The sequence below is a fragment of the Hydra viridissima genome, unplaced genomic scaffold, assembly GCF_058129835.1.
Source record: "Hydra viridissima isolate aposymbiotic clone 2 unplaced genomic scaffold, HvirCarnegie_v1 scaffold_2, whole genome shotgun sequence".
Taxonomy (NCBI): domain Eukaryota; kingdom Metazoa; phylum Cnidaria; class Hydrozoa; order Anthoathecata; family Hydridae; genus Hydra; species Hydra viridissima.
Genome location: NW_028324301.1, coordinates 23,007,889 through 23,021,307, shown reverse-complemented (window position 1 = coordinate 23,021,307; position 13,419 = coordinate 23,007,889). Strand labels below are relative to the sequence as shown.

Sequence of the window (13,419 nt, the reverse complement as noted above, 5' to 3'; positions counted from 1 at the left end):
TTAAGATAATAAGACATTTATTGAACTCGGATTTCCGGTTAAAAATGACTATTTGGCAGCAAGTAAAGATTTCCTTACCGATACTTTCAGACTTTTTGTTTTTTCCATTTATATTTTTTTGGGCTCATTAGATGATAAATTTTAACTCTGGGCAGGGTTGCATAACTCAGAATTGTTAACTTAATTTAAACTGCCATTACATTTCTAATATTAATTTTTATTGCGCTCATTTAAAACACCAGGCTGAGATTTCACTTTCCGTCAACGGGACGAAAGATTCTCAGCCCGTTGGTGAGATTTAAAAAATAAATCCATATAGTCGATACTTTATTTCAACCTCAATATATTAATCTGAAGCATTTGCGTATTTTACTTTTTTCCCCGATTTTTGAAAACAAACCATTAAAATGGCATTGAACAGTTCGAATGATTTTGAAAGCTGTTGCAACTTTGCAGCTGTAAAGTATAACTCTGTAAATGATAGAAAACAAAGTTATTTCATTTGTTTAGCTTTTCCTTTGAGGAACTTTATAAGCCAATGTAAATCCTTGTTAAAAGGTTAAAGCTGTAAGATAACTAATAGATTATGTACATCTGCCTCCCGAGTCATTTTGCTATGTTTTGATTTTTAGGTTTGCCGCTTATTTTTGTTGTTTATATTAAAATTGGCATTTGATTGGTTAAGATGTTTATTTTAAATTTAATTAAGCCCCAGATTTGTGATTCTTTACAGAATTTGACCCTAAGTCCTACGATGATATTGGCAGTGGCGTAAGAAGAGTTTTAGCGTCTGAGCAAAAAGCTCTTCTGCACCTAGGTTTTAAAATACATTTAGTACTAATGAATTAATGTAATGTAACTAATAATATAGTAACTAATGAAATTTCTGTTAGCTGGTCACTTTTCCTTGCATAATCCGCGTGGGTTGAAAATAAAAATCTTCCTAAATAGTACTTAAGATAAAAGTAATTCGCAAATCTCTTTGTATGATTTTGAGCCCAATTTATTTCTAATTGTGTTCTATTTCCTTTGCGACCGGGTTAGACTAAAATTTTTGACATTTTTAGTTACGCCTCTTAACACAGTAAAATTAAAAGCCCATTTACATGCGCCCAAAAGATACATTGGGTCAAAAGTCGTTTTCGAGTAAATTCAACGAGGATTTTTATCCTAAGTTTCGTAAAATAAATTTTAGTGGATTTTAACTTCTAGTGCTTAATTTTTAATATCTGTTCTAAGTTGACATTCGAGTTACTCTACAAAGAATGTTAATGCTAGAATATGAAAGACCATATCCATCAACAATTTAAATTCGTGAAATGGTCACGTAATCGAAGGTTTTTAGGAAAACAAGGATGCTAAGTCCCACTGAACTTTTTAGGTGTACCAAACATCTGCTAAACAAAGATAAATTTTCCATGCTAAATATGTTATTACAATAGAACATGATAAAACTGCGACTAACGCTTTCTCATTATTTTTAAGATGACCAAACTCACCTGTAGAATAAAGACCATGAAAATTAAGTCGACACACGGCTCTCAATTCTGTGAGCTATATTTAATGGAGTACGTTAAAGAAAAACTAGTGCGGTTTTTTCTAAACAACTATTTGTAAGGATTTTACGACAAAGCATTAAAATTGATATTTTAAGACACCCAAATTTTAATTCAAACATCTTTTAAATGTTTATAAATAAACTCCGATAAGAGATAAGTTACAAATACAGTTATTAGAAACCTTTCATTCTCATATATTACGCAAATCTCCTGTCGTGAAAATTAGGGTTATACTCAAAAAAATTACTAAACAAGAATTCGACAGTTGCAGAAGCAGCAGATAGCTAATACCACCTAAAAAATTTCAACGTTTGCAAATTTTTTTATCCAAAAAACAATGAACAGATGAGAAATAAAAAAAACCCGGAAAATTCGCTTCAATGGATACCACTGTATAGTAGTTAAAAGAAAGTTAAATCGAACTTTACTAACACAAAGAGAGATGGAGAACCCACCTTATGTGAAAAAAAAAACAAACAAAAAAAAAACAAAAAAAGCTAAGTAATAAATTATTCTTTTTTTAATACAAACAACCTGCGAAGGTTGCAAAAGCTCGCACGCAACCGCAGAGAAAATCCTCGACAGGTGCTATTTCAGGCAATTATGCCACCAACTACGCACACCTGAGGATTTAAGGCGTTTAAAAATCGATTATCCGCGAGCATGCTAAAAAATATACAGTATGCTCAAGTACCGCAGTATAAAATATTTACATTTCTTTTTTTTTCTTTCTCTTAATTTCCAAAATAGCAATAAAATATTCAATGTTTAAAAGAGCAATTTTTTAATTCTAGCAGTTAGTTCTTGATTTTCGATTTGCAGAATCCGTTTTTGTTCCGCCAATTCTTTTTCTTCATTCTTTAAGGCTAATATATGCATTAGAGCTTTTTTCAAGACAACAACTTTGGGAGCTTTCTCTTCACGCTCGAGATTAGGAACGCATTCACGCAGCCTTTCGAAGCTTCTCTTCAAATCGATTCTTCGTTTTCTCTCGAGAACGTTGTGCGAAGCACGACGAGCAGTAGGATCTAGATCGTCAACTAATGCAGATTTTCGCATTAGCCGATCGCTCCGCAATTTAGCTGGAGAACTTCTCGTCCTTTTTAAAACAGACGTAGTTTGAATTTTAGCGTAAACAATAGGGGAAGAAGCTTGACGTTTTGAGCTAACTATATTTGTTGGCTTTGTATCTATAGTTACAACATCTATTTCCTCATCTAAATAATAAATTGCACCTAAAATTTATGTTTAAAATTTAAATAAATATAACAATAGGTTTTATAAAAAAGGAAGAAGGTAAAAGAAGATACCTGTATCTGTTGGACAAACTAAGGAATCACTATTAATTGTCAAAGGAAAAACAGTGGTTGGATCTACGCACTCACTGGTCGAAGGACAATCTGGAACACCCGGGGAACCGTTCATATTCGAAAGTGGGCTTGGGCAAGGTGTAGGATACAGGTCTTCTGAGTCTAAAGACAGCTTTCTAGTGCACGAAAACTTATCTTTGGATTGGAACTTGAATTGATCAGGTCTAATTCCAGACCACATACAGTCAGAAATTAGTTTAGAGCGTAAATTAAAAGAATTCGTGCAACGAGTTGTCAATTCTAAACTTAAGTCCAGGTTATCACATACATTTTGAAGTCGTGCGCGCGTATCGAAAGAATCTGTAGTTTCATCGTTTTCCGAAGATTCTCCGATACTTTGAGGAGAACTAGGCGGCGTAGGATATTTTTTCCACATACAGTCGTTAGGAATAGACGTGTCTAATATCGACTTTGAAAGCATTAACTCGTCTGTATACGTAGTTAGAACGTCGTGTGTTGACCAATTCGCACTAATCATATCGGGAAAATATCAACATCTATAAAAGAAAAAAAACGAATATTTAAAAAGCTCTCGTAAATTTTTTGAGAAAATACTTTTGAAGAACCTTTCAATATTCCCCAGATAGTATATTATCTGAAGCCGCAAAGATTGCCATTGGATAAATAAAAACATTGGTGTTTTTAATGAAGTTTTATGTCACTTGGGGGAATTAAAAAAGCTTACACAAATAACTTGATTCTCTTGGATTTTGGAACATGCAAAATTTACTAAACCTCTATTGTATTACAAAGGGTTTACACAATAATTGGCGAATTATATCAAGAGCTAAATTAAAAGTGTATAAGAAATTCATTAAAAAAAAAAGTTCTTATCGGTTAAGTTGATTATGCTTTTGTTTGAATAAAAATTACGCTACTTCAAGAAAAAAAAAAAAAAATCTTAATACCGCTGATGAATTTTAACTTGATTTATCAATTGCTTACGTTTTAAATTTTCATATAGCTTTTGCTAGATTACTTTTCGGACTTAATTGCGTAACTTAAAAAAAAGGAAAACGAAACTAAAAACGTACATTTAATGTTTAATTAAAACAAAGTTTTTAAAAAAAGTTTTTATCTTTATTACAATTGTTTAAATAAACACATTTGTAAAAAAGGAGAGAATAAGTTTTCAGCATAGTTTACGTTTCAATGAAAAATCATATAAAATTTACTTACGAAAAGTTTACACAGCTTATTAAGTTGCCTTCTTGCCGCACTAACTATTTAAGAAATCTCGTACTAAAACTATGTAGTGCGAATTGCAGGGTTAACTACGAATTGACGTTGATTTGTATTAATAAAACCGGGTGCGTACTGAAGAAACAAACTATTACTACTGTATGACTTTATCCGTCGACTGCACAAGTTAGTTATAGGGTTTCATAAAATCCAAATTTTCAACCAAAAGCCTTAAAACAAATAGCTTCACCTTCAGTAAAACGTTTGATACAAATATAAATTTTCCACAGCTATTATGTACACAAATTATACAAACAATAACCCCCGTCTATGCCGCTAAAAAATTTTTTTCAGACCAATCGTATCGATGCAAATTCGAGTCAATTTTATAAATCAAGTAACTTTATCTTATCTTTTTAAAGACAACATTAAATCATAATAAATTTTCTTAGATACAATTTAGAATATCACAGAATATTTTTAAATTCGAATGACTTTATATTTCGCAATAATCTCATTTATTCACACGTGAGCTATTCTTTCCAGAGGAAACTCCTCAAAAAGAACAAAAAAAGGTAATTAAAGAGTTATTTCAAAGTTGAGCTTTTTGGGGCGACCGAATTACATTTATTTTATCAAATAAAGAGCTCATGAAATAGTGGAAAAATTCAAATAGAAAACGCCCGTAAGTAAAAAAATAATCTTTTTAAGCTATACTGGAACTTGTCGCATTATCTTTTTCAGCTGTCAATATCGACCTGTTAACATACATAGTAGAGCCATTCGAATGTACATTCCACATTCCATTTGTCGAAAATACGCTGCTCGCGGATCTGTGTCCACTTCCACGCTGAAAATCAAATGTTATAAATTGTCAAAAAAAACACAACAAACGGTACAAATTGCCATGGAAATGTTTTATGTAATAAAAAAATTGTACAGCTTTTTTAGGATAGCAATCTTTAATCGAAATAAGTTGCGCGCGCGCAGAAAAGAGAAGGTGCAACCTCAGTTACACGGAACGGCTTAATTTTAAGCGTTTACCTTATTTCATTCACTCTAGGCAAAGGATGCATCACAACCATTTTTTCTTTGGCTTTTGTTAGCAGCTTGGGCGTGACTACGTACAATCCATTGACCTAGTCATCGAGTAGAGAAAGACACTTTAAAAAGAATTTTTCTTTGAAACCGGCCATGCTTTTTCTTATTGAAGGAAATTAAACTTATCTACCTTTTCATATTCCTTTACATCACTAAAACGTTCTTTCTGAATTCGAGTCATATACAACACATCAGTGTTTGGCAAAGCCTCTTCAATAGTTGTAAATTCTTGCTTTAAAGGAAAAAAAAATTAATTTTGAAATACGTATTTCCAACATTTTTGTACATTTCTCTTTCGTCAGTAATTAACCTATCAACATCATGTATTTTAGCTCATAAAAAAAAGAAAAATTATTCGTTTATGTTAGAATATCACTATTAAAATGTTATTTTTAATTAATTTGTTAAGTGTTATTGGTTCGTTAGCAGTTTCAGAGCAATGTAAAATTTCCCCCCTCTTGTTTATAAAGCAAAACCCGAAGCAATTGTACAGTGACGTCACATAAGTATTTTTTAATTTTTTTATAGCCACATTTCGCAGACAAAATATCTAACAAAGGAATATAATCGTAATAATAACTGTATAAATAGGCAGACAGTAAACGGTTATCGAATCACACTAACTTTATTGGATTACTTATTTTTTTTTAAGAGCAGAAAATGTTTGTCGGGTTTACCCTCGCAGCATAACTTAGTGAGATTTCGTTTTATGTGTTTTACTAAAAGCTATTCTCAATTATACCTCTAGCTTCAATAGAAAACTTAATTTAAAGTGCAAACCAGGCCAACAACAAGTCATTTGCTGAACGTCAACAAAAATTTTGTTGTTATGAGCGGAAACCGCGCAATAAAATTAAATTTTTAAGTCGACTCTTACAAACAAAACGATTAACAAACAAAGCCTTCGTCAACCGCACATTTTCAAAGTATTTGAATAATTTTTCTAAAAATTTCCATTCAAATAAGAAATTGTAAAGACGAAAGAATTTTTGGATAAAATTTGACTGAACTAATTTCACATTATGCAAAGTTTTTAAATAGGATGCCACATCTACCTGTGGGATGTTTCTTTTTGCGACATAATTTTTAACTTTATCTGGCATCTTAAGCGAAGGGGGAGACACATATTGTAAATTAACACGATACAAGGTTAGCAGACGAGCTAACGAATGCACCGTCCTGCCGTTCTTCAAATCACCAACCATGGTTATCTAAAAGAGAAATAGTATTGTTTTTAAGAACAAATACCCATTGATTTAACCACAAATCACGCCTTTAAAAAATATGTGTATAAAGAAATAATGGTAATAAAATCCGGGTGAAATTTCACAATTTTTCTGGTGATTATTTACGTATTTAAATAATGGGCAGGCGAAAGGAATTTAGAAGTCGTTATTTAAACAATAGAATTAAAGAGGTATGTTTGCAGAAATTGTCATAAACTCCGTCACAGCAACACTGATATGCAAATACTGCTAGGCATTACGTTCATTTGAAGAAAAATTATTTGCGAAGCTGAAGCGACTTCTTTGTTAAGGCATTAAAGTGTTTTATTCTTATCAATTGTGTCTGTTTAAAAATATCCTTAATAAGCTTATTGAAAAATTATAAATGCACATGTTTTCAGCGGTAGCAGGGACTCCGCAATTGGTCAATATAATATGATAGTTATAAAAAAGCCTCTAAGTGTAAGCCAAATATTGAAAAACCTATTATGACTATTTTAAATAAACTTAAAATTAAATAATGCGAAACTTGTAAAATATGTTTATGTATCATCAGCTGTTTTTATATATATATATAAAAAAACCATTTGAAAATGTTTTCAAATTAATCAATAATTTACAAATTCCAAAACACAAAGAACAATCAAAAGTCACCGTTATTCCATTGACAGTTCCAATTTCTTCCCGAATAGTAAATATGTCGAGTAGTGCTTGAGTTGGGTGTTCCCCAACACCGTCGCCAGCATTAATGACAGGTCGTCTACAATGTTCAGCAGCTTTCTGTTATGGAGGAACAAACAATCAAACAAAGATTCTCGAACTTAGGAGTTAAATTAAACTTAGAATAAAACTTGAGTTTTTTTTTTTTAAAAAAAAAAAAACATAACAGAACGAAATATTACGCAAAATTGGTTTTTGATAAAAAAAAAAAAAAAAAGAAAATTTCTTATATTTGCAGACCTGGACAGCACCTTTCTCAGGATGTCTTATAGCGAGCACATCACAGTAGCAGCCCAGCGTATGGACTGTATCTAAGAGTGGAAATCAAGGGAAAACGATGAAAAAAACTAAAAGGCAAATAACTGTAAATATCAAAAATTTGAAACTGCAAGTGAGAACAACACCACAAAATTCGAACAGATTTTTGAATTTCAAGAGCTAACAAGAGACCATATAGACTGTATCACAGAGTTATGGAAAAAATGAAATTTTCTCAAAGCGCGCAATAGAAATGACAAAATTTCAGCGGGATACCAGACACAAAATGTCGCAGGATTACAAATAACTGATTCTTAGGCGCTTACAATAATGCGAAACGCTTTTGAAACTATAGAGCATATAAATCGTGTCAAAGTTTGACCGATATTTTAACTTATCTTGTTTATGGAAAAAAGGTTTTTATTTTTTATATAAACACAATTACGATCGTAAGCTTTTTATACGCCTTTAAGATCAATGCTTAGCCGCGAACGTTCTTTAAAAAAACGTTCGAAAGCAACGCAAAGCTTGAAATGAAATTTGGTTGAAAATTGATTTCAGACAAATTAAAGTATTGATCTGCGGTCTAAAAAATGTGTCAAGGAAATAAACCAAGTTACTAATTGCAATTGTTTTTTTTTTTGTGAAATCTAAAAGGTAAAAAACGTTTCGCTCAACTCAAAACTTTCCCATTTAAAGGTATCTTTAGTTGAGCGTTAGTGTAAGTCTTCACTATTTACTTCTTTGACATTTTTTTTGTTGGTGAAAAAAACTTAACAATTGAAGGCGATTAACATAAAAAGATTTCAAGGTTTGAAATCCTAAAACGCGAAGGAGGTGCAAACAGTTTGTTAAATTCAGAGAAAATGAGCTTCGGAGCCTCTGAGATCACTAAATGAATGTTATTCTACGATTTTGAAATCAAGCATAATCACTTATACAATGATAGTGAAGAACCCTGATAAACTAGCACTTTATCTGATTGTATGAAACTTATTGTTAAGCAACAGACGAACAAAAGACTGCAAATTGATAAAAAAAAAAAAACCCGGAAAGACAAAGAATTGGTTTTAAATAGATAAGAAAATTCAAGGTTTTAAGTTTATTAAAAATGTCTGCCTTTAATAAATGAGAAGCGCTCTTTATTAAGCACAAAAAATTCATTAAGATAAACGATAAAGAAAAAACGCCCTTACATAATATAATGCAGCTAAAGCCTTACCATACAAGGATTCTCCTTTTGTGAGAGATGCATCTGAAGGTTTAACCGATATTACGGTTCCACCAAGTCTCTGCATGGCTGATTGAAAAGAGCATGCGGTTCTTGTGCTAGCTTCAAAAAACATCAGCCCAAGAATTTTACCCTAAAAAAAAAAGTATCAATCCTTTTTGAGAATTTAGCACATTTTTCTAATTATGAATTAATAATCTCATTAATATGTTAAAGTGAATCTACCTTAAGGATTTCGTAGGATTTGCCTTTACTTAAGTCTTGCCGTATATGATGAGCAATATTAAATATGGCCCCCAACTAAAGATAAAAGTAGAGAAAGCACATTTAAAATGCAGTGAGATCGTTACAAAGATTTTAAAAATCCTTATAAAAACGAAATATATTGTCTTGTAAATGTTTATTGTTGCATCAACATTAAAGTTTTTTTTCAGCTAATTTTTTTTTTTTTTATTAAGTTGATGTTCCTACCCTTTAAAGTTATCCTTTTTCAAGTTTTTTTTCAGAGAGAAAAAAAAAAAAAAAATCAGCAAAATATACTTTTAAGCTCTTCAAACTTTAAGAAAAAAAAACTTATAAATGAACGATTATTTTTCATTTCTTGTTGCATCGTAGTATAATCATTCAATTTTATGATTTTAGACAATTTTTGACTAAAACGCATTAGCAAAAATAACAATTTTATTCATTTAACAGAATATATTTTTGAGATAGCACAACTTTCGCGCTGTACGAGCATTATGTAAAATGCATTATGTAAAATGCGCAATTAAAATGTCATGCTATACAAAGTTAACTTTTTGATACAAATAAGAATTTTAATATTAACGAACAATAACTCTTGAGTTTAAATTTTCTATCACTTGCTTCTTTGCTAAAGTTTGCTTTCGACTGTGTGGGTAAACTCGACGATGTTCCTCCACATTTTAGTGCAGAAACTGGAGCTAGGATTTGGGATTCATCGTGAGTGATCAATCCATTAACCGTCTTTGATCTATCATGCTAGCTCTGAGGCTCATAAACCAAATTCCTCTTTTAGGTACCAAGAAAGATAACGACGAGAAAAAAGAACTTTTTTTAATCATTTCTAAGTTGACTTTGTGCATTTTTTGTTATAAGAATGTGGTTGTTCTTGAATATCTTCCACTAGAACTGAAAATATAGAATAGAAATAATGGCAAACTATAGGACCAGCTGCAACATGTACCATTGTAGTTTCATACCTACCGGTGTTCATTAGTCCGCTTTTTTCTTGAGGTTTCTTAAAGAATCTCTGGAGCAGATCTTAATTCCATGCATACTTACAAGAAATACAGCATGAAGGATGAATTCCATAGTATGAACTTGACAAGGAAAGAACAGAAGTTCTTTGCCAAGCTTTTTCTCCAGAAGCACAAACGCACCAGCAATTCTGCATATTGAAACTTGTGGTTATAAAACTCATTAGTTGGATGCTATTCCAATCTTCAATTACTCAAAGACAACAGAAGGTTGACCCTGCCCAGCTCCTGATGGAGAGGATTAGGTAAATAAATCGTCAAATTTGGAGATAAAGGCATCTTCTCTTGCTTACTAACTGAAACAAATTATTCTTCCAATAGATGATGATTATTGCAACAAATGATAATTATTGTAACAGATGATTGCTATACATTTTCTTTCAATTCTGTATAGTGATACAAAAGCAAACCAAAAACCTTACATAATATTGGCTTACTTCTTGTCAGTTCAGCCACAAAATCTCCAAATAGATACACCCAGATTTTAAATCAAAAATTACATCATTGAGAATAAAGTTTCATTTTACCGAGTGAGAAATTTATGTAAAAATAAAAAATTAAAAAATCACTTTCTGCAAAAAACCAAATAGCTTGAAAAACAAGGAATGTAATAATAACGCCTCAGGGTAGCCACTTTAGATAAAAGTGGCTACCCTGAGGCGTTAAAATAAAAAACTATGATCTACCTCTAAGTTACCTCTAAATATTATCCAAATAAGCCTACATTTTATAACTATTTGCATATATAAAGGAAAAGATAGTCAATGAAAAATTTGAAACTTAAAAAATAAGCTCCACCCACCAGCATTTACTTTAAACATTTATTATAAAGCTAAATCGTTTACAAAAAAAAAAAAAAAAAAAAAAAAAAAAAAAAAAAAAAAAAAAAAAAAAAGTAAACAATTATAAAAATAATTAGTACTTGACTTTTTGTAAAAGATTGAACTGTAATGATATGTTTTCCGAGCAGCGTATTCGAATGTAGAGACAAGGGAATTGAAAATTGATTTTCAGAATGGCGTTGAAGTGGAGTATAAGAGTCAAACACTTCTGAAAAAAGAAGTAAAAATATCTTCAAAGCAAACAACTCTTAAAACACTAACCTTTTTTCATTGAAGCAAAAAAAGGAATGTTTTTAACTATCTAAAGAGATAAACAAAAATCAAATCACGATCCCAATTTATATGACAAATTGTGTATTTTTTTTCTTTTCTTTTTGTATTAAAATTATCCACAATCAACAGTAAAATATTTCATAACATGTTGATTTTAATTCTGCCTCTAATTTTTTTCTCATTAACTTATCTATTTGTCAATACCAACAACCACTGAATTAAAACTTTTCCTATACCAACAGCATAAAAGAACTTGGTAAAAAATGTAGAAGAATGTAATTTTCCTTATACAAGAAAGCATTCCTGACATCTTTTAGGAGCTGATTTTAGATTTTAATACACACACAATATTAAACACATGTCAAACCTTCAAGTATTCTTTGTGGGTGTAGTAAATCATCAGGATCAGCAGAGCAGCAACTAAGAGAATTCTTGATCCGGTGGGTTTTATCAGTATCAGATTTCTGATGTTGTAAATGTTCCCATTGAAAGTCTTTAGAATCTTCTTGAACTTCTTTTGATTTTTTAGGCAAGATATCAGTAGTTGGCACAAATCTGGACGACTCCCATTTTCTCACATCCTCACCAAATCCTGGTGGTGCCAGCACCTATCATAAAATTAGTTAATAAAGATAAAAGTATTTTAGTTTTTTCGACAAAACTTTAAAGTTATTATTAATAGAATACCTGATTCTCAATAACAGCTAGCTCCCCCCTAAGTACAACTCGAGAAACCTTCCCAACCACTTGCATCCCTGCAAATGGTGTCCATCTTGACTTTGTGCATGGTAAAGCATATGGAAGTGTCCATCTTTCAGACATATCAACCTCAACATAGGTATCTGTAAATTTTGCAGAAAAGAAATAATGACTATTTAGAAAAAGAATCTTCTTACAAATAATCTGTAATGTTCTCAGAGCCTCACTATAATGCACAGCTTACCTTGAATGTAATAACACCTTATACACAATCTTTTAAAAAAAGGTGAACTTGTAAAACTTTCATATTAGAATAAACAAAAAAAAATTCAAACCTGGTTGTTCAGGTAATCCAAAGATTTTTCTAGGATTTGTATATAGACGCAAAATTATATCATCAATAGTTAGACGACCATTATTAACAGCAGTAAGTAATAAAGGCAACATTGTTTCCAAGCCAGGAAATCCATAAACACCTTGTTCTTTCTCCTCAATAGAGTGAGGAGCTGGAAAAATATAAGATATTTATTCAACAACTTAAAAATAATTTATATTTGATTGTAACATGAAGATATATACCATGATCTGTTGCAAAACAATCAATAACATCCAAATTCTTCCACAATGCTTCTTGATCTTCAAGTGTATTGAGAGGAGGTTTAACTTTTGATTGTGGCAAACCAATTTTTGAAGTATCTTTTTCAGTTAAAAATAAGTGGTGAGGACAAACTTCACAAGTTACTTGAAGACCTCGATATTTTGCAGCTTTAATGATAAGAATCTAAAATTATTTTTAATAAATGTGTAATGTAATAATAAAGTGTGTAGATATTTAATGATTGTAGATATTTAATGTGTAGATATTTAATGTGTAGATATTTAATGATTTCAAGTAAAACAGGCACCTTAAAATTTTACTCGTAATCTGAAAAAAGGTAACATGAAATAAGAAATAGTTCCCCCCCCCCGGGCTTTTTTTAAGTTAACTGATTTAACTAGATTTTTTTAAGTTATTTTTTTTGTTTGTATTATCATTTCAGCAAAGAAAAAGCACTTTAAATCAATAAAAAAAGCTGACTGAAAACATTGAAAAAGTTATGGTGTAAGTTATAAATTAGGCATTTTAAAAGGAAATTAAAAAAAAAAAGATATTAAAAAAAAAAAAGGAAATCAACACATTTATTAGGGTTTTATAGTATTTTATTATTCTTACTAATGAAAAAACACTGAATTTTTTAAACTAGAGTTAAAAATGCTAAATTTTAGAAATCAGAGCCAGATATTAATCCAAAAGAACTAAGGTCTGAGCTCTAAATTTTGATTAAATTATACCTTGAATAAAAAAAATTTTGATTAAACTATACCTTGGATAACAAAAATGATCTAAAGCTGCTGTAGAAAGAGTAAAATCACTGCCAGTGAAACATTAGAAGAGTTAATGACCTTAACTTTTTTGCTCATATCAAAGAGAATATTTAGTCTGACATTTAAAATGAAGAACTTATTTTCTGAATTCAATTCTGGGCTTTTAAAACATAGTACAAAAGCCAACAATATACCTACCACAAACACTTAATTGTTTTGTAAGAGTTTGTTTGTGCCACAAATATTGATATCCTCAACTTTTATTTTAGCCATGTATTAAACTATCTGTAATCACATCTATCTCCAGAAAACA

General features: G+C 30.8%; 2 protein-coding genes across 4 annotated transcripts in view; both read right to left on the bottom strand.

The window, feature by feature from the left end:
• Positions 1-1,663: 1,663 nt before the first annotated feature.
• On the bottom strand, positions 1,664-4,603 carry LOC145183209 (myc proto-oncogene protein-like). 2 transcript variants are annotated; one of them, XM_080058545.2, is made up of 3 exons: positions 4,109-4,603; positions 2,870-3,426; positions 1,664-2,794 (listed from the first exon to the last, which is right to left on the bottom strand). In XM_080058545.2, exons 2-3 carry the CDS (start codon positions 3,405-3,407, stop codon positions 2,328-2,330), a joined length of 1,005 nt encoding a protein of 334 aa, XP_079914671.2. In that variant the 5' UTR covers positions 3,408-3,426; positions 4,109-4,603; the 3' UTR covers positions 1,664-2,327. The 2 variants fall into 2 exon arrangements, with proteins under 2 accessions (XP_079914671.2, XP_079914677.2); XM_080058551.2 differs by having other exon boundaries at positions 1,664-2,776; positions 4,109-4,502.
• Positions 4,496-13,419, bottom strand: part of LOC145183169 (multifunctional protein CAD-like) — a 36,389-nt gene continuing 27,465 nt past the window's right edge. For both annotated transcript variants that reach the window (XM_090077082.1, XM_090077083.1), the window contains 13 exons: positions 12,321-12,522; positions 12,077-12,247; positions 11,730-11,884; positions 11,410-11,650; positions 10,850-10,977; positions 8,873-8,947; positions 8,639-8,780; positions 7,399-7,469; positions 7,093-7,218; positions 6,268-6,423; positions 5,343-5,444; positions 5,156-5,250; positions 4,496-4,961 (listed from right to left, as the gene is read on the bottom strand). In XM_090077082.1, the coding sequence (XP_089933208.1) occupies positions 4,859-4,961; positions 5,156-5,250; positions 5,343-5,444; positions 6,268-6,423; positions 7,093-7,218; positions 7,399-7,469; positions 8,639-8,780; positions 8,873-8,947; positions 10,850-10,977; positions 11,410-11,650; positions 11,730-11,884; positions 12,077-12,247; positions 12,321-12,522 (1,767 nt within the window). In that variant the 3' untranslated portion in view covers positions 4,496-4,858. The remainder of the gene's footprint in view (positions 4,962-5,155; positions 5,251-5,342; positions 5,445-6,267; positions 6,424-7,092; positions 7,219-7,398; positions 7,470-8,638; positions 8,781-8,872; positions 8,948-10,849; positions 10,978-11,409; positions 11,651-11,729; positions 11,885-12,076; positions 12,248-12,320; positions 12,523-13,419) is intronic.

Bases quoted from the DNA above. Each gene is read 5' to 3' on its own strand.
- LOC145183209 (XM_080058545.2), bottom strand. From the start codon at position 3,407: ATGATTAGTGCGAATTGGTCAACACACGACGTTCTAACTACGTATACA. The intron at 2,795-2,869 runs GTATCTTCTTTT...CATAAATTTTAG, and splicing joins AGTTTGTCCAACAGATACAG to GTGCAATTTATTATTTAGAT.